The 20,762-nt window shown below is 49.2% G+C and overlaps 1 protein-coding gene across 3 annotated transcripts in view; it reads right to left on the reverse strand.

The window, feature by feature from the left end:
- Positions 1 to 303: 303 nt before the first annotated feature.
- Positions 304 to 20,762, reverse strand: part of LOC144729689 (uncharacterized) — a 39,752-nt gene continuing 19,293 nt past the window's right edge. The window contains exons 4-7 of one of the 3 annotated variants that reach the window (XM_078610120.1): positions 11,503 to 11,622; positions 9,964 to 10,100; positions 9,327 to 9,394; positions 304 to 7,573 (exon numbers count right to left, since the gene is read on the reverse strand). In XM_078610120.1, coding sequence (XP_078466246.1) covers positions 7,518 to 7,573; positions 9,327 to 9,394; positions 9,964 to 10,100; positions 11,503 to 11,622 — 381 coding nt within the window. In that variant the 3' untranslated portion in view covers positions 304 to 7,517. Of the gene's footprint in view, positions 7,574 to 9,326; positions 9,395 to 9,963; positions 10,101 to 11,502; positions 11,623 to 12,208; positions 15,715 to 20,762 lie in introns of those variants that run through there. The other 2 variants (XR_013587743.1, XM_078610121.1) reach the window with 2 other exon arrangements.

The following is a 20,762-nucleotide window of genomic DNA, read 5'->3' on the forward strand; positions in this document are numbered from 1 at the left end:
GATGTTGTAGGAGAACACATTTATTAAAAAGTCTATTTAATTAAGTAGAACGTGTTTATATTTATTTAAAGTTGTGCATTTTTATGTGACGTCACGTTTCTCAACCCCCCCTCGTCATACATCGTCACAAATGTCTGACCCCCCCCCCCCCAGGTGCGTGACGTCATTTATGGACGGCCCCTAAAGTCTGTTGGGCAAGTGCTGTTAGCGAGTATCTATGAAGACCGGCACGGTACACACACACATGCCTACATACACTCAAGCGCGCACACACACTAAGAAATTTGACCATTCTCTTTAATTAGCGATTCAAATCAAGTGCGTGCAGTTTTATTTTTTGCGAAACAAGTTAAACAGGGGAGAGACACACACAAAAACAACTGAAAACCGGCATGACACCACGCGAACCATAATTGACCAACGATAACATAAAAAAGTCCCTTCTGTGATTTGCAATGATGATCCCGTTGGGTGACAGTAGTGGCCGAGACGCACAACAACAAAAAAAGATACACCGTTGCCAAGACGGCAGTATCCCATCCCCCCCTCCTCGAGTACTCGATTAGTGCCGCCAAAGTTGATCGCAGTGACGGATACAAACGTCGTTCGCGGGCCGCTTCGAAAGTGGTTGACCCCGTGCGGCCACGGGGTGGTGTGAAATGAAATCGCGGGACAGATAAGGGCCCGCGAACTCTTCCCCCAACGGCTGCTTCGGGCACGTCGGTCACTTCAAGCACACACGCACGCCTGAGCGGTGGTCACTGCGTCGTTGTGGCCTTGATAGCAAACACTCACGGGCATTTTTAAATCCTTTATATTAAGTTCACTTGCTTGCTTGCGCGCTTACGACCGTGCAAATCTTTCGGTCGTTTTTTAACCCACTTCCCGTGATCCAATCGAGCTGACATTTTCCACACAGACTCGTTGTGCGTGACAATTTCTTTTCGTGAATTTTTTTTTCCAAAATTGTACACTTTTTAGGTAATTTTTTTAAATATTTAATTACCAATTGCTTAATGGTGGCAGGCAATCATCTGACCCATAGGTGGCAGCCATCTCAAGCCAGAGGACGAGAGGACTCTAGCCGCCCGTTTCAAATACCAATGTGGGCTGGGTTGTGGCCCATTGAACACGCATATAAAGGATTTATAGTGAAAAACTTTGTTTTTACGGGTTAATTTTTTCGGAGCACAAACGCCGTGCCATGCATGCGTAGATACTGTTAATTGCGCACCACTGCCAACGCAGCAGCAGCAGCTGCGTCACCACATAATGCGTCACCTTGGACGGGTTGGCATCCGTGCATGGTGCAGGCAGTTTCCCCCAAGAACGTTGCAGCTTTGCTTGCAGTGGCTGAGTGAATTGCTGATTTGGGAACGCGACGCGCGCGCGTTGCCGCTACACGGCCCAGCGCGCGCGGGCTCAGCTGCTGCCAAAAAGCTACTCGGTGATTTTTTTTCAAGGCAGCAAAATAATCAGCTGCTGCGCCGAACAGCTGGGATAACGTCCTTGCTTAAGCTTTTTTGTTTTACCCCACTCCCAACACGGAACAACTCAAAACTACATTCGGTGATCGTCAAACACAGGAATAAATATGTGCACTGTAACGATGAAGGGTCTCTCTTTTCAGTTGAGGCCCTGACAAAAAAAAAATCTGAAACATTTGAAGGTAACACGAAGTTGCGTGTGAGAACACGTGGTGAACGTGTGATACGACTGCGTGGGTCTTCCGACCCGCCTTCGAGGTTGATCCCACGTGCTGTTCCGGCACGATGTCCGACGTTTCACTCGACATGCTTGGAGCGTTTTTAGGAACCAAACTCTTAAATTCCTGGATATCAGTTTCAGTTTCATTTATTAGGTATAAATAACCCTGTGAGCCATGCGGCTCTTGACTCGGATGCAACCGCAACAAACAAAAACATGATATGGTGACGCTGCATTGGCAGCAGTGCTGCACAAGCACAATTCGCACAAAAAACTCAACACATTGGTCAAACGCACATCATTCATTTGTGTTATTGATGAAAGTGTTGAGTTTTTTGTTACTTTCCCGAACTGGATGGCTTCGTCATGAACTTAACCATTCAGAATGGCCACGCACGCTACATGGTCTGGCCAACGCATCCTCGCCTGCATCCCGAACTAAGTGCTCATTTTCGTACGGCAGCAGGGGAGAGAAACAACGGTGAAACGCATGATAGTTGAACTTTTTTTTACAAATCCAAGAAGGCAGTATGGGCGGTGTATGGATCGCAGTGACACCGCCAGGATGTGGCGTTGTTGGCACATCCGTCGATGATGCGTTTCATGGTTTTGACTTCACCGCAGCCGCAGTTCAGCGTTTCTTTGACCATCAATTTTGCGGAAGGTGGACGCGCATCTCCCATGTTGCGTTCGAGCGCGGCTTAGCGAGGTCCGCGGTTGTCGCGAAACAAGCGAAGCTCGGTACTTCCGCAGTTGGATCCTCAACGCTGTCTTTGCTTGCCACGTCCACAGCCGCCCATGATTCATTCAGACCGGAAAAGTGCTCACCGATTGTCCCGTGATGTCCGATGTTCCTTCGCTCCAGGCGTTGGAAGCATGTGCGTACCTAACCGCGCTAATCGCACCTCTTGATTAGCACGGTTGGCTACGTACGGTGGTGCGAAAGAAGTTCAACATACATGCGTACAAACATACGTACATACGTGGAGCGAAATGCAGGACATCATTCCAAAACAACTCCCGGTGCAATGTCATGAAAGTTTATCGAGGTACAAGTGTGCGTGCGTGTGTGTACAAATGTGTCGCTGCAGTACAAGGATCTGCGAGCTGCTCACACAATCCAATCTGGTTTAAAAAAAGAAACACGCCATGGGTCGTAGTCGGTTCAGCCCGAATGTTACAAGCCATCGCAGGTGCTTCTTTAAAGGGGGTCCATGTTTCGCAAGCTTACAATAGAAAGGACATAACCGTGGCCGAGAAGACCTTGAGCTTCTTCGTGTGGTGCGATCGGCCAGGTAGCTTCCACACTGCGTTTACACAACTGATAAAACGATAGCGCGCGACTTGCCCGTTTCGAAAATAGGCCTCCGCTGCCCAAATCGGAGCTGCTCATAAGCACACTGCCCAGGTATGGGGTCTCCTCCACCCTATCCACAACTGCCCATCACTAATGCAACTCAAGGGGTACAATGTTGAATGACACAATGTATCCCGGCAAGTGCTTTGTTTCGGTGGGGCTAATGGTAAGTGCCCCCATCTCTAAATGGCAGGTTCCAGGTTCAGCAGCTGGCTCCGTAACTACTCGGAGTGAGCAGCAATTACCAGATCAACACACGTCACATGGTTGACCAGTCGGCAGTCATCCCGAGACCTCGCCCGTGCATCCAATCACTCTCCCATTGTATCTGTACCAGGTGGAAATCCCAACTGGTACAGCCATGCAAGGGTTCTAGGCCCTATGTTCTCACTGGTGGGATGATGTAACATCAATGAACGCAATAGTTAGAGACGCAGGCCAGGATGCGTTGGCTATGTCATGTAGCCCACATGCCCAGGAAGCTTCTGTTTGGCCTGACAGATGATGCTAAACGGACGTGGGAGAAGAGATGGGCTGGTGTGGTCTAGGAAGACTTGGAGCTGAGTGTTACTTGCCAACTCCTGCTAACCACTGGTGTTGAAATCGGCCTCTATGGAGGAGGCTCGTGAAGGACGTTACTGGGCAGTTTGGAGGCAATCGCCCTCCAACAACAACGGAGGACAGAGGAGCAATGCTCACAACAACGAGCGCAGCGCCGGCTGCTAAAACACAGCAAGCTGGTACGGTGGGTGAGTATATGCCAGTCATCTCAATCGGTTAACCCCCAACGCCTGGGTTTGTCCAGTGACCTCCTTTAAAGAGCTTTAGCCTTTTTGACACTTCCCGTGGCCTCAAGGTGCACCTCGGCTGGGATGGGCGCTGTGGGGACATCACCGCCACTTCGTGGCGAATTGGTGGCTGTTGTTGAGCGCAGTAATATTGCATGTGCAAGTACGTGGCGCAACTTTGTGTGTCCTGTACAAGCGCTAGTATTTACGTGTGCGAGTCTACAGGTGTATGTGTGTGGTACTAGTGTGTATGCACGTGTGTGTGTGTGTGTACATGTACCGTGCGTAGCTATCAATGCCCGTGAGTGTCGAGGCGCGTGTGTACACATGCAGACGGGTGTGTACAAGTCTGCGTGTCCACAAATGATTGTACAACTCGTGCTCGCCCACACATACTTGCCATTAAATGTTATGGTATGCTGATGATCTGATGCTGTGGTCATTTCACAAGCGTGTGTGTTGACGAGACGCGTGGGGGTGCGCGCGTGGGGGTGCACGCGCGTAGATGTGCGCGCGCGTGGGGGTGCATGCGCGCGCCGTTGCGAGCTATTTGCTCCAAGTCCGCGCGCACCACGCGGTGTTGTGGAAGCGACTGGGCGCATAGCTTTACGCGTACGACCACAACCGTACGCAGATCCATGCATTCGTAAGTTTGCATTTACACCTGCATATACACACACACAAACAAGACAACCCCACCCACCCGTGTAGCCTGAACAGACTGTTGGGAGCGAGTGCTGTTAGCGAGCACTTATGAAGGCCGGCACTGTGGCACACACGGGGGTGTTGCGTGGCCAGCACCACGCCCTGCCGTCTTTGTCTCCCCAGTGGCGATGTTTACACGCAGCGCCACCAGGTACTCATTTGAGACTGAGTCGACCAAGGAGAGGCCCAGGGCCTGTTCAGATAATCGCCACATATATATACAAAGACCAAGACCTCCCAGACCGTATAGCCTTAATAGACTGTTGGGGCAAGTGCTGTTAGCGAGCAACTATGAATGCCGGAATGGCACACGAGGGGGTGGGGGTTTGCCAACACCATGCACGCACACACACCCAGACGCGCACACACACACAGACGCACGCACACACAGACACACTCACACGCACACACATACACACGCGTGCTATGTACACGCCAGGGAACCAAGAGGCTGTACACTTAAAACGGGCGAAGTAAAATGCAATCGGTGCCGAAAATCGTCGCGGTCACAAATCGCACAGTCTCCCGCAGGGAAAGGAAACGACCTGAAATCACTCCAGTTGTGGGGTCAAACACAACACAAGTCGTCGAGACGAGCACTGAGAAACGCTTCGCATCTCCGCGCACTCGTTGCTTGCGCTATCTTCATTTTTTTTACCCATCCCGGTCGTCTCAATTCCACAACTTGTACGAGCAGTTGGGCAAAACGATCCGAGTGTTACATTTAGGCGATTTTCTGCATGCTCCAAAATTCCCAGTAATTCTCAGAAGCGCGTGTACGTTATGCCCCTTAAACAACACACACACACGCACAAAAAACCTGAATGTATAATTTCGCGGTCGCTTTTTAGCAAAGGAAAAAAAATGAAACAATCATCGCGTATATAAAAGTGACAAGACGGACGAACTTCGAAAATAAAACTGTAAACGGCGACGTGAAATCGAAAACTTATTCAGTTCTAAAATCAATTAGCGACGTCATAATTATTATTATTACGCGAAAGCTTACAACAACCCTCCATCAGGTCCAGGGTGAGAATTTGAGATGTTTGGCTGATTTTTTTTATGTTACATATATATTTGTTTCATGTGCAAGGAGAAATTGGATTGCGGTCAGAATACAGATGCATAAAAGATAACTGCCCCCCCTCCCCCATCAATACAGAACCTGCCAAAATAAATCCCTACTATGCTGTACGACTCTCATAACCTCGTAGAGATGGGTAAAATTAATTAAAATTACGTAACATCGGAGGAAGTGCAATTCGGATACAAATTACTAATTAACAGCGTCTTGTGGAATATAGACGCAATTTACTTTTAATTTTTTTCGGATGTGTAATATAGATAACAAATGACTAACATAATGAAATTAACACAGCTAAATTACACGCATTTACATCCAAATTATCAATTACTTGAGGTTTTCATTTGGATATCAATTACAAAAGTTATCGAATTACGTATATCTAAATTTCATATAATTTGTATTTTAGATACTGCCCATCTCTGTATGGCTACTGACACTACCTCGTTGCTGCGTGTGGGTCTCGCACATCGTGACACGATGGCCGTCACGTGCGCGTAATCCCACCAATCCCAGGTTCATCTCAAAACACTCGCCCACCCAAAAACCATTTGGCATATTACGAAGGCTCAAGTTTAAGCACTAATCACGACGGAGTAAGTGCATCAATTGTAAGGGCTCTCGTTTTTGAAATTCATTTAAATGTACATACAGTAATAAGTGTGAGGCTTTGCCTATCTTTAATATCCCTTTTATCAAAATTACCCTTTGTAAGTTTCATATCTTTTGGGTAAACAAGATTACAAATGGCAGTCTCTTTGAGAGTATTAGGTGAAATGGCGAATCAATTCCTTGACGGCAGTCCGTCACGTCGCCTTGCAATTATTGCAACCGAATCCGTGAATGTTCACGGTTTTCACCGCCACCTTCGCCGACCTTTAATGACCCCCTTCCTCCACTGGGGCACGCTACGCCACAGCACCAAAAGGAAGACGGCGCGGAAAACACGTCACCGCTGCCCGACGCACCAAACGCGAACGCTTCTGCAGCAACAAAAAAAACACGTCCCGCACTCCACGCTAGAAACTCGCAGCCGATTGGCCGGGGTCGAGACTGAGGCTGCTGCCGACTGGCTCGAAGCAGCACAAAAAATGGTAGTCGAGCAAACACTGACCCGCGGGGGAATTTCCCATGCTTCTCGCCACGCATCGGGGTCACGGTTAGCGCGAGTTGTTTTTTTCTTTCTCACTCCCAAGTCCTCGCCCTAGTGTGGCAAAGAGTTGGTAAATCTTCCGAATTATCCACAACTCCTCAGAGGGGGTGGGGGGGGGGGGGGGCAAAGTGCTGGGGGGAACTGGGGGGAAAGACTCAAAGAGGGGCGGCAGATTCAAGATGCAGGAGATGAGGGCGCACACGAGGGGCTTAGCGCAGTCACCGCACGCGGGTCCCGCAGTCAATACAGTCGGTCCCGCCACCCTACTCCAGTAAACACAGCGGGCGTCAACGCAAGTGAGGGAACCACAGGGACCGCGTTCAGAGGCATTGCATTGAGGCTGAGATATTCACGGCTACTGGGTGAGAGTTTAAAAAATAAACTACGACGCGGACTGCCGAGCAGTCTGATCGTCTGCTGTGAGGCCACGGTGCCCCCCCAGCAGCAGCAGCCCTCGATAACGTCCTCGCACGTCACTTCTCGGGCCTCTGCCAAACACAGAGCATCGGCCATCGCGCCCTGCTCACTCTCGACAGAAATCAGAGGCGTTTGGCTCATGAACATCCGATTGTCGCATTTTTCGAAGCCAGGGATAACGATGACGCGTCATCAGGCTTCTGGACGGTGAAGTCACAGAGTGCAGCGTAGGAGGGTGGCCGAGCGTACGGGCGGGCGGGCGGTCGGGCGGGCGATGGGGCGCCCTCGAGGACGAGCGTCTCGTTACGTCTGTGGCTGTGGCTCGTTCAGCGTGACCCGGACTCCCTTCTCTCCGGCAGCTGTGGGCAACATCGCGCGGTAAAAACACGTTGGAAAAACGACCGGTGCAGAGTGGGCGGGAGGGGGGGGGGGGGCTCCACTCCCGTCTGTCAGGCAGCTCACAATGACTGTGTCGGAGCAATGAGACAGCACAGCTGAGTCGGGGTAGGAATGGCACATCGATTCATTGATTGGTATCGAATTGCATGAGCAACAACTGATTTTTCAAAATCAGTGTATACATTATGTATAATGGGAATCACCATGCAGCCACTAAAAGGCACTACTATCCACCGCAATGTTACATCAAATATGATGGGAGGGTGGGGGGGGTGGTGGTGGGGGTGGTGGGGGCATTGGTGGGTAAATCGTTACAACTTCTACCGCTGACGTCCCGGGTTTGGATCTGGATTTTCACATGTCCGTGATTAAACTGTGTTGGAGTGCAGCGAATTTGATGGTCTCGGCCCTAGTTGAGTTCCATGTTCATTTTGTTTTGACCAAGGCAAGAACACAAGTGAGCAGGATGAGTCTCAATTGCAAGAGTTACCTGGATCACCAAGATATCAAAAATGTCTTTGAAAGTTCGATTTTTTTTTTACTTTTAATCACTTAGTGCTCCCGTCGTAGTCACGGCAGCTGTAAAACAAATATTTAGTTTACACTGTGTCACACGCTACGTGCGACACACCGTGCTCATGCTTGCTCGTCTGAGCGTGGGCCCGAATCATTGCCATGGTATTTTAATTGCCGGTAGTGCCATCCAGCGAGGGGAGGGGGGAAGCAATGCCCATGATGAACGCCGATAGCAGTGGTAAAGTCCATGTTTACCTCTTTGCTAACAGAGCTACGTCTCAAAGTTCCGTGTCGGTGTGTTTTTTGTCGCTCGCGAGGAATATTTATTGGCTGTGGCAATCTCTGTTGTTAAACACGATGATTGTTGCAGAACCGAAAGCGCTGTCAATCTGTGGCTTGTGGTATTTTTTGCAACCTGCACCCCAGCACGTTAGCCCCCGGCCTACCACTCGTTGTCAATGGCACTATAAGCAGGTCACAAATATCGTGATTCATGTGAGGAAGTAATGCAATGCGTCCGACAGGACGCCCACGCTCAGAGAGGAGTTGGAGCAATGAAATCGGAACTGATGAGAGACCGCCGGTCCAAAAGGGATGACAATCGTTGTGCTGGTGGATTGTTATTACGTTGGAGGATTGCGAGATATGGCAGCGGCTTGGAGAGGCCTTCATCCAGCAGTGGATTGATACACGACTGTACATCACATTGCTAAACTCTACAGTTTTGATTTTGCCTTGAACGAGGGTCGCATAGAGCCTTTTTGTGGAGAACCCTTGCCAATGATATCCGGTAATCCAGCCACTTTTGTTTAACAAGCCTGACTGTTGTTTAGTTCCAGAAGCTCAACACCAATCCAGGGTTTGCTTGCTTGAGCAAATGCTGCTTGAGGGCATCTGTCTGGAAAGCCACGAGGCTGATGAACTAAACATATGCTTTATTTACTCGTGGGGACACGGAATGAAGGTCGGATTATATTTTAACGCCAGTAAAACTTAGTGTGCAATTTCCCTGTGGAATTGATTGCACTGCCTCGGGTTTGCCAGTGGAGGTGAGCACGGCCCAAGGGTTTTGTCTACAGGGCAATGGCCCCTTCTCCATAGCCGTTAATTTTTTGATGTGCAATTGGTGCGACTGTGTGTGTGTGTGTCGGTGTAATGCCAGCGATGGTTGTGGTTTGTTGTCGATGGGCTGGTTACCAGTGAGGTATTTCTCTTTGGCACGGGCTCGCTCCTCCGCATCAAAATACCATACGGTGATCGCGTATCTGGCAAAAACAAAAATGGCGCGGCGACAACGAGGCAAGTGTGAGCCCGCGATTAAACCCTTAAATGCACACAGGCACGTACGCACACAAGTTACATCCAACTAAGTTCGACAGCATCGGCATTGTCCGTCCGTCCATAACAGAGGTGGGGGAGGCACCAAATCCTTGTAAAGATGGATGTAGTATGTATGTTGAACTCCTTTCGCACTGTACGTAGCCAACCGTGCTAATTGGAGGTGCGGGAAAAGGACAACAAACTAAACACAACAACAAGCAGTTCTAAGGGGATGAGTTTTCAATCTATATTTAACAGTGCATTGCTCCGGAAGCGTATCTCAAAGCGTGCGATGAAGTGAACCATGACGCTGTCTTTCCGACAGACCTGTTCTTCACCTGAGGACGGCTGCTTGCCTTGTGGCCGAAACGTCGTGAGAATTGTATCTTATTATGTTTCATTTTTATTATTTTATTATTTCCCTTCTACGTGACTTTACCGAAAGAACCAAGAATATGAATCCCTGCAGTCACGAAAGCTATAAATCGAAATCGAACCATCCCGCCAACCTTACCGGGTGTCGAACGCCGGCTGCACTTCATGGGGGTTGCGTCGGTCGGACCAGAAGAGAAGGAGGCGGTCGAACGTGGGCGCAACGTCAGCGTGCTGCGTCTTGCCCTCGGGGAAAATACGCAGAAGGCCGCCCTTCTCCTGCAGCCGGAGAGGGAAGGGGCGGGGGGCATTATTTATTTTAATATTAAACGCTAAATTTCTTATAATAAATATTTTAAATGTTCCCCGTCTCTAAAATGGCTTTGTCGCATTTGGATTGTTTTCTCGCGAACGATATGAGCTGGTTGTGTACGCTGTCCAGCGTGCTGTAACGGGCCTGCATTCTTGTAACAATAAAAATTTATTTGAAAAAAAAATACTTGAAATTCTCATATTAAAACACGTGATGACACGTACGTACACAGGCATTTACAACTGCACTGTGTGTACAAGTATGCATTACGTTGAACTTCTTTTGCACAGTACGTAGCCAACCGCGCTAATCGGAGGTGAAAGATTCGTTAGATGTGAAGCACACGGCGTCAAGAACAGGAACGCGACGGCCCAGGGCAGCGAGCGTCAACATCGCAGCACAGTGCCGCACGAGTGCCTTCGTATACGCCACCGCACGCCACCGGCCCGTTCGTGCAGAACGTCCCCGAGTTGTAACGGTTTGTGAATGTTGTGCGCGAGTAAGAGACCTAACCGAAGGTCAGGGGAGAGGGACGGAAGAGGAGTTACGACGATAGTGAGAGGGGCAGCCCCGCAAGGCAGGCCGATTGAGGGGCACTTGGCTTCGACACGAGCGCGGCGTTGCTAGCCCCCACGAAAGCCTCTCTCTCTGGCTGTGTTGCCATGGAGAAGTGGCAGAAATAACTCTCCTCGCTCGAATCAACATGTTTTTGAATACGTTGAGTATTCATGGGATGCTTTTTTGCCAGGTATCAAATCGGTGGCTATTTGGTGTTTGAACATCTTAACGCCTGTATTGTCGGAAAGGGTAAAGCCTATTCTTTTTAAATCAAGAAGTTGCATAATTGAACGTTTACTACAAAATTCCTAAATTTACTAAATTCGGTTCCAATGGGCACCGCTGGTGCTGGAATTTACACGTCTTAAATGACAGACGAATCAGCAGCCTACTTACCGTACTGCAAGTGAAAATAACACAAAAGCTTTATAATCACAAGATAACTTTCATGCCCCCTGTGAAGCAGACGTCGCTTATATGTGCGGTCAACACGCCACGGTGGCGAGATGTTAACTACCTCGCCTGGTATACAGGAGGTCATGGGTTCTCCCTGTGGTCGTGTGGATTTTTCTTCGGGCCCTCCGGTTTTTCCCTCCACATTTAGAAACGTGCGTTTAGAGTATTTGGCTGCTTATAATTTTTCACACGATAAGCCTCTTTCGTTGGGTTCTGAAAAGGAGCTAAGTAGCTCAGTGGGCCTTATCTGTTGAAAAAAAAAATAGTTTAGTTTAGTAGTAATGACCGGGGCGGCCTGCCGGATCCGAATCGCGAACCCTCTGCAAGAAGTCGGCCGACGCGCCGCAGACGCACCTCCGTGTTCCAGTTCTTGTTCAGGTAGTAGATGCAGGTGATGCAGCGGCCGTCCCCGTTGGGGTTGTCCACGTGCCGCACGTACCCGGTCCCGCGGCCCGGGTAGCACGCCACCATCGCCTGCGTCGGCACAGAAACACAAGCGCGGGACGGGGACATTGGCGGGGTGAGCTCGGCGGCCTCAGCTGTTTGAGCCGGGCTGGGCCGGGATTGGGTCGAGGAGACGGCACTGGCCGCTTTTGTGGGCCAGGCAACCGCCGGAGAGCGCAGACTTCAGATATTTCTTGACTTATCGCCGTAGCAACAATAATATATATATATAAGAAAGTCCAGTTTAAAAATAAATGAAGAACATACGAAAACAATTCTCATTGAAAAAAATAATATTCAATGTTATAAATGGTTCTCATACTGTCTGGGAAATTATTCCGACAGTGATGATGCATCATGTATCATTCCCTGTGATACTGTGCCGGTGTGCAGGAATACAGGGGAACAATAACATGGGATTATTATGGACAGGCGAGACCCAGTACTCGAGTGACAGCGCCGTATGCCAAAATAATCCCTTCAACTACTCCAAGCCAGCCGAGCGGCGTTCCGGAAAATGCCGAGTGGGAGATTGAATCCATGACACCGAGCGGATGGGTGAGCAACAGGCAACTCTCGGATGATGTGGGGGGTGGGTGGGGGGGCGTTTAGAGATCGCGGGGGGGGGGTGAGGGTGAGATAAGGATGCGAAAAAACTGGGGCATGCAGGGGCCCCCCACTTCAGGCCTCTTCCTCCTTTCGGTGCAGGACTTCAGTTCCTCGTTGAACGTTGTTGAACAAAAGGCCAAGGACCAATTCCGAATCCAATTACTGTGAGCGGCACACAAATCAGAAGCTCTCAATCTTTTTGGTTAGGCGGCCCTCCCCCATTCAAAACCACTGGTGCCTGTGCCCTATCCACCACCGCACCTCGCATATTCCTAAGGCCACAATACACAGAGGCATCAAATGTACATGCCTCGCGTTCATGCGGCACTCGTAAAGCATCTGTTGTTGTTGTTGTAGTAGTATCGCGTTGTGCCTTAGCGTGTATTGTCGCCGGAACGTGGCGGCGACATTCCCCGGACACTTCGAAATTTCTCCTGCATGGTGTCCATCCCACATCCTAGGTCGCTTCCTCCACCCCCACCAACCTCCCAGTAATAAATGAATCTCTGACCGTTAACAACGTGCAGCCTCGAATGGTGAATGACTCCATGTACTGGATTCTCGAGGATTGAGAAACCGATCTGAAACTACCATGTTCGGAACTCAATTTAAACTGTTAGGTTCCCGAAGAAGCTGCCAGCAGCAAGTAGAGAAAAACGTCGGACATCGTGCGGAACGGCACGCGGTACGACAAACCAGAGCGCTCATTCGTAACAAATTTCACTCCAATAGTCAAAACGCAACATTAACGCGCCATTTGGATGAATTAGAAAAACAATTGACTCTCACACGCACGATTCCATTCAGTATCTTGGTCCAAAAACCCATATTCAACGATGAATAAATTAATCGTCAAATGCCTTGTAATGATAGGGGCAATTCCTGTTCAAGGTTTAAAGTCTCTGGCAAGCAGCTGTGACCGGCAAATAAGGAAAATCGAGTCAAAATAAATTTGCAAGAAAATTGAAAGCAAAAATAAATTGGAGGCTCACACATAGAGTTCAACAAATGAAAATATATCAGCTGACCATCTTGCCAGTAAACATGGCGATGTGTGGCCACCGCTTGCCCAACGTGCCCGTGTTTACTGGGATTCCACTCTCTAACTGTTGTAAATGTTGCCCGGCATCCTGTACCACGATGCTGTGTATCTGAGATTAATCCCTGACAGAGCCTTACGTTCAGCATTTCAGCGTCGACATTTCATTAACATAGGCGCTGACGTGGGGAAATTAATTTCTGCGGTGAATGATCAAAACCGCTGTTAACTTCTGCATAAAGTCATTAACGCGATCACATTTTACAATTGTCCACGAATCGAGCTAGTACATGACCAGATCTAGGTGACGAAGAAAAAGCTTGCGTACGCATTAATTCTCTTTCACGTTTTTCAACATGTGTTTGTCCTCGGAAGTATTTCATTTGCAATAACAACCAGCAGCGCTCATGCCAGGCGCGCTGGGAGTAGGATGTCCCTCGGCTGCTCTCAGACAGCGGGGCTCGGATAGCAGCTCCGCCAGGGAGGGTGCGGGCAACTATTTGGTCAGTAAGTCCCTAACAGCGGCACAACGTTACACTAAAAATTCAATTCAAATTGCGTTCATCTTTAAGAGCTTTATCGTGCCGCTCACCCCCGCCCCGTCACCGAGAGTCATGACAGACAGACAGACGGAAAGTGTTCACAAAAAAATATAAAAACAATGCCGCTACAGTCTCTCTCTCTCTGCGAACCATAATCCTGGCGGTGGCCTCAACTTCCCCCGTGCATCCCAGCATCGCCGTTTCCCCACCACCACCACGGGCCCCTCCTCGCTCCCCACGGGACGCGGCTGAGGCCTCCGTGTCAAACGAGCAGTCCTTCCTGCTCGGCTTTTTTCCGAAAGTTTGACCTGCGACCCCCCCCCCCCTTGGAATGCTGCGCATTGTTCTTCACTCCCTTGCAGCCGCAGGCACGGGGGCCGCGCGGCTAATTAACGGTGACGAGCAGGCGAGAGTTGGCGGCGGTTGGGAGTTTCCTCTGGCTCCGGGTGTCGCATTGGATGTTGTTTGCGAGCTCGCGTGTGTGTGTGTGTACAGGCGCTCGCGAGCACGTGTGTAATCCGTACGTAAACACTCGATGGAGGACGACGTACGTACGAGAGAATTGGCACGGTTGACAGCTTTGGTATTGTGCCGTCAAGGTTTTGAACGACTCACGGTAACGTGATGTTACAATAAGTGTTTGATTAAAAAGAAGTAAATGAAATGGCTGTGACGAAGGGGCACTAAGTTTTGTTTGCTTTGGCCTCGCGAGCCTTGCTTCTTTCACGCCAACACGAACTCTCTCGCTGGATTCACGAACGCAGCGTGAAACTGAGTCCAACTCCCGTGCCACCAACGTGACTTCGATTCTCGTACTGCTGTGAATTTGAGACCCGTAGTGAATATAAACGCCAACATCATACATCCTATATCAATACGAACGGCTAAACAACAAACGATAAATAACAAGAAATCAAAATGTAAACAACATTGAATATAGAACTTAATTTATATAAATATACATCCATAGAAGATAAGATTTACAGCAAGGCACATTTTTATCCGTGAAATGGGGTAATAGGTCAAAAGAGACTGCTGTATATTAACAACAGCCAAGCAAGGGTAGAAGGAAAGTGCTACGATCAAGAACTTTAGAGGCAAGGATTGGCAGCTCGCATAGATTTGCAAAACTCCCAAACAAAAGATATTCGAGCTGGGAAAACTGCTCCATTAATTGGCTTAGATTTGTAATCGACGACTTTTTTCGTGGTTCGTATATTCAGGCCACTTTAAAATTTCAGCCGCCACAATATCTTTCCCTCGCGAAGGCTGGAAACCTCCCTGACAAGCCACGCCCAGCATCACGCAGCTGATGACGTTGGATGACGTAACCAAGGCCCGCTCGTCACCTCCCATCTAGCGGCACACGTGGGAACGGATATGATTCATTTGCACAAGTTTTTTTCATTGAATGTCCTGATCAGATTAGTCGGGTAATTAAATGGATTAATGAGTAGCGTAATGGATTACTTCAAAGATGAGACAGTGCAGCTCTCAGCAGCCAAGTGATGGCAATGCAGCAGGTGGTTCTAGCCCATCTGCACGGACATTCAAGGGCTATCCCCTCATACGTGTCCATGGTAGGTTTTTTTCAAGCTACTCCGATTACCTCACACGCGAAGCAAAACCTTCATTATTTTCACGACGACATTGGCCAAACATAACCATGCTGTAGGGGCCTCTTGAAACAAAAAAAGAGTCTTGAAGCATGGAGAGGTTTTTCCGATAATTTCTTTAAAGTGACATCATTATTTTTTTACCCTAGACTGGACCTAAATCATATCGTACTGCAGTGTAGTATGGCATTTGGAATCCTAAGCAGCTGAAATTAAATGGGGTATGGTTTGGGCAGCTCACGTTTCATCCCCATGAGTGGCCACTTGAACCCGGCAAGGGATCGAACTCGGGTCACCCAGTTCATATTGCAGTGCCCTAAATGCCACACGTACACATACAGTATCGCATACGTGTACACACACGCAAACACACGCGTATGGTGTGTGTGTATATGCGGAGAGTGGTAGGATAGCGGTTAGCGCGCTGCGCTTACGAACCCGGCAACCCGAGTTCGATTCCCGCTCATGGCCAACACCGGTGACAATTATTTGAACCTGTCCTGGGCCTCCCCTAGGTCAACTCAGCCTCAAATGAGTACCTGGTGCAGTGTGTAAACATCAGCAGTGGGGAGATAAAGGCGATCGGGTGTGGTGCTGGCCACACACCCCTTTGTGTGCCGTGCTGGTCTTCATCGGTGCTCGCAAACAGCACTTGCCCCAACAGTGTGTTACAAGCTATACGGGGGATCTTTGTCTTTGTATATATACATACAGGACACATAGTAGAGGGTATGCATAGACCATAATGTATAATCACAGAGGTTGAAATGGAAAAGTAGAAAACACAGAACGGAACGTTTTACCTGTGGCTACATCACGGAAAGGGGAGTAGAGTCAAGGACACAATGCATGGAAATTGGAAAATGAACGGGAAAGGGAAGAGAAGAGAGATGATGAGAAATACGAGGAAACTGATGCTAAAGAAACGGAAAAAATGGGAGCAAAGGATCAGGAAAGATGAGGATGGGGAGGGAGAGGCGACAGGAGGAGGGCCTGAACGCTGCCGCACGGAGCAGTGTTTGTTTTCACAGAGGGCGGCGAGAAGACGAGGTGGATTCCGAGTAGGGGTGGCCACGCAGAGGTCGCGTGATTTACGGGGGCATGAGCTCATTTCGGAACGGAGATTTGACCTGCATCCGACGTTCACTGCCGTTTCCCCTCCTCGGTATAGGAATGGGAATCTTTCTGAAAATTACCGGCAAACATGTTTAGTGTTCTGAGAAATTCCGGTACAGCATTCCATCGCTCGCCACTGCACTACCGCTCACCAAACATAGCATAACACAAACACGCCATGCTACTCACCAACTCACACGCACACCAACTTGTGCACATACAGATCAACCCATACGCACACACACAGCACACACAAGCAAAGACAAAGACCCTCCATGAGGGTTTAACAGACTATTGCAGCAAGTGCTGTTAGCAAGCACCTATGAAAGTCGGCAATGCACACAGGGGATGGGTGGCCTGCACTACACCCGGCCGCCTTTGTCTCCCCAGTGCTGATGTTTGCACACCGGAGCAGGTACGCATTTGAGGCTGAGTCGACCTAGGGGAGGCCCACGACTGCTTCAGATAATCGTGACTGGTGGTGGCCATCAGCAGGAATTAAACTCAGGTGCCGGGTTCGTAGAGCACTGCACTAACCACTGCACTACCGCACCAAACTCATGTGTACACATACACACGCAAACTCATGTACACATACAAATATATATATACACACAAAGTCATTCGCACACACACACACACACGAGTACACACCAAATAATGCACACACACTAACACACCAAATCACACAGACACCAACTCATTTGCACACACGCACTTGCACAGAACCATGCATTATGTACACAGACACCAACTCATATCCACACACACACTAACTCATACATACGTACAAAGACCCCCCATATATATAGCCTTAGCATATTGTTGGGGCATGTGCTGTGAGTCAGCACGTACACACACGCGCGCGTACACACCAACTCATCAGAACACACACACCAACTCATCAGAGACAAAGATACACACCAACTCATCACGCACACAAAAACACACACCACCTCATCCACACACACACACCAACCCATCCGTGCATACACAGACACGAATCGACTCATCCAACTCATCTGCGCACACACACACACACCAACTCATATCCACACACCAACTCATCTGCACATACACACACACCAACTCATATCCACACGCAAACTCATCTGCACACACACACACACACCAACTCATATCCACACGCAAACTCATCTGCACACACACACACACCAACTCATATCCACACACCAACTCATCTGCACATACACACACACCAACTCATATCCACACACCAACTCATCTGCACATACACACACACCAACTCATATCCACACACCAACTCATCTGCACATACACGCACTAACTCATATCCACACACCAACTCATCTGCGCATACACACACACCAACTCATATCCACACGCACACATCAACTCATCTGCGCATACACACACACCAACTCATATCCACACGCACACAGAAACTCATCTGCACATACACACACACCAACTCATATCCACACACCAACTCATCTGCGCGCACACACACACCAACTCATATCCACACACACACACACCAACTGAGATCCACACACCAACTCATATCCATACACACACACAAACTCATCTGCACATACACACACACGCACCAACTCATCCGCGCACATACACACACACACTCATACACACACACACTCATACACACACACACGCCTATCAACCAGCGCCATTGGCCCGCCTGGCCCCCACACGTACACGCCGCACAACTGTGTGGGTGCGTGGGCCACCTCTGCTGCTGCTGCCGCTCTCTGTTTACACGAATGTAAAGCCGACGGGTCATAGCGCAGCACGGGCACGCGCACACGCGCACGCGCGCGGCAGATACAATCTGCCACGGGACGCACGTACACACACAGCCATTGGTTGTCGTCTATTAACCAGGTAACATGCTGCCCCCAAGATAAATATTTGTCCGGAAAGCTCACACGGCCGACGAACCTTTCTCTATATACGTGGAGGAGACGAGACACGGGATATTTGCGAATGCGGTGTTGTAGGCACGATCCCAGTAAAACGTGAACATGTTGGGTCAACGTTGGTTAGCGTTGGGGACAAACCTCAACCAATGTTGGGCCAACGTAAAGCAACGTTTGGCCAAACGTCAATCATCCTTGGGCCAACGTTAACCAGCGTTTGACCAAACGTCAACCAACGTTTGGCCAAACGTCAATCATCTTTGGGCCAACATTAACCAGCGTTTGACCAAACGTCAAGCAACGTTTGGCCAAACGTCAATCATCCTTGGGCCAACATTAACCAGCGTTTGACCAAACGTCAACCAACGTTTGGCCAAACGTCAACCAACCTTTGGCCAACGTTAACCAGCGTTTGACCAAACGTCAACCAACGTTTGGCCAAACGTCAATCATCTTTGGGCCAACATTAACCAGCGTTTGACCAAACGTCAAGCAACGTTTGGCCAAACGTCAATCATCCTTGGGCCAACATTAACCAGCGTTTGACCAAACGTCAACCAACGTTTGGCCAAACGTCAACCAACCTTGGGCCAACGTCAACCAGCGTTTGATTGCGTGTTTATTGGGATTTTAGGGGTTTTTTTTGCATAGAATGGAAGAGTCCAAGAGTTTTAATGGCGTTTCTCTTGCCAATAAAATGTGGTAACCTGGCAGCATTCATTTAACAAGTCCCGATTCTGCTGATGAGACCTGAACAATGGGAACATGAGCGTACTTTGCGATCGTATTTCACAATTTTATACTGGTAGGAACACCTCCTGGTTACACCAGCCTACAGGGGATTATTGTGTCCGTCCGTCGTGCAGGGAGGGGCTGGGTGGGGAGGGAGGGGCTGGGTGGGGAGGGTGGGGCTGGGTGGGGAGGGAGGGGAGGGTGGGGAGGGGAGGTTGGGGAGGGGCTGGGTGGGGAGGGTGGGGCTGGGTGGGGAGGGTGGGGTGGGGAGGGGCTGGGTGGAGAGGGTGGGGCTGGGTGGGGGGTGGGAGGGGTGGGGCTGGGTGGGGGGTGGGAGGGGAGGGGCTGGTCACCCCGTGGTGCCCTTATAAAACTCAACGTTTAACCTACTCACGTCGGCTTGTGCCCGCCCTCACAGTCGGGCATATTTGCGCAATACACCACACCGCCGTACTATTATTCCAGTGGGAATAGGGATTACTTAAATAGTTACTGAACTCCAGTTCACTCAACATGAGCCTGCCATAAGCATTTCAATCATTGTAACTTTACAACGTATAACGCTTATAACGCAAATGCTGTCAGTTACACAAGAAATAAAACACGAGCTGCAGTACCGTCATGAAATAAAGCAGGAAAATTACGATACCACGTGTAAATATCTTATCTTATATTTATAGAGCGCTTTTATCCAAAGTGCTGTACAAGGGTTACGAGTGGTACAATTAGGGTAACACAAACTTACGTGGTGAATAAGTTTGGGGTATAATAGGGAGGGCGGTTAGTGGGTACCGGAATTACAGGGGTGCCTCGGGATGGAGGGAAGGATAGGCCAGAGAGAAGAGGTGGGGGGTCTTGAGGAAGCAGTGGAATCTTAATTTGGAGCTTTCGTGACTGCAGGAATTACCCTTTGGTTCTTTCGGTAAAGTCACGTATAAAGAGAAAATAATAAATTAAATACTAGCATACGACGTTTCGATTGCAACACAAGCAATCGTCATCATCAGGTATAAATGAAATAGAAACACAAATCTAGTATACTTAGAAATTGAATATAATACAACAGAGAGTCGGATAACATAACAGTCAACACCCTACCTGGTTGAAGCAGTGGAAACTAGACAAGGAGGGTTGTTGCTGAATGTGCAGGGGAAGTTTGTTCCAGTGAAACGGGGGCAAGTAGGGAAAGGGAGCGTAAGCGGGAGTGTGCACATGGAGAGGGGGGGACGGTTAGGAGTATATCCGAATATCATCTCAAACTTCCCGTAAACCCCGCGATTTCCGTGTGGCCACTCCCACTCTGAATCCCTCTCCCGACCTCCTGTGAAAACACACTCTGCTCTGTGCAGCAGCAGCATCAGTGCCCTGATGTAGCCTCTTCATCCCTATCCTCATCTGTCCTGACCATTTGATCCCATTTCTCTGTTCCTTTCCCATCCGTTTCCTCGCTTCTATTAGTTCTCTTCTCTCTTCCCTTTCCCGCCCCCCCCCCCTTTCAATGCAGCCCATCCTTCATTATACTCAACTTACACACAATCTACACACTGCACCAGGCACTAATTTAAGACTGAGTTGACTTAGGGGAGGCACAGGACCG

Source organism: Lampetra planeri, chromosome 33 (assembly GCF_965212315.1).
Source record: "Lampetra planeri chromosome 33, kcLamPlan1.2.h2, whole genome shotgun sequence".
Classification (NCBI taxonomy): Eukaryota; Metazoa; Chordata; class Hyperoartia; order Petromyzontiformes; family Petromyzontidae; genus Lampetra; species Lampetra planeri.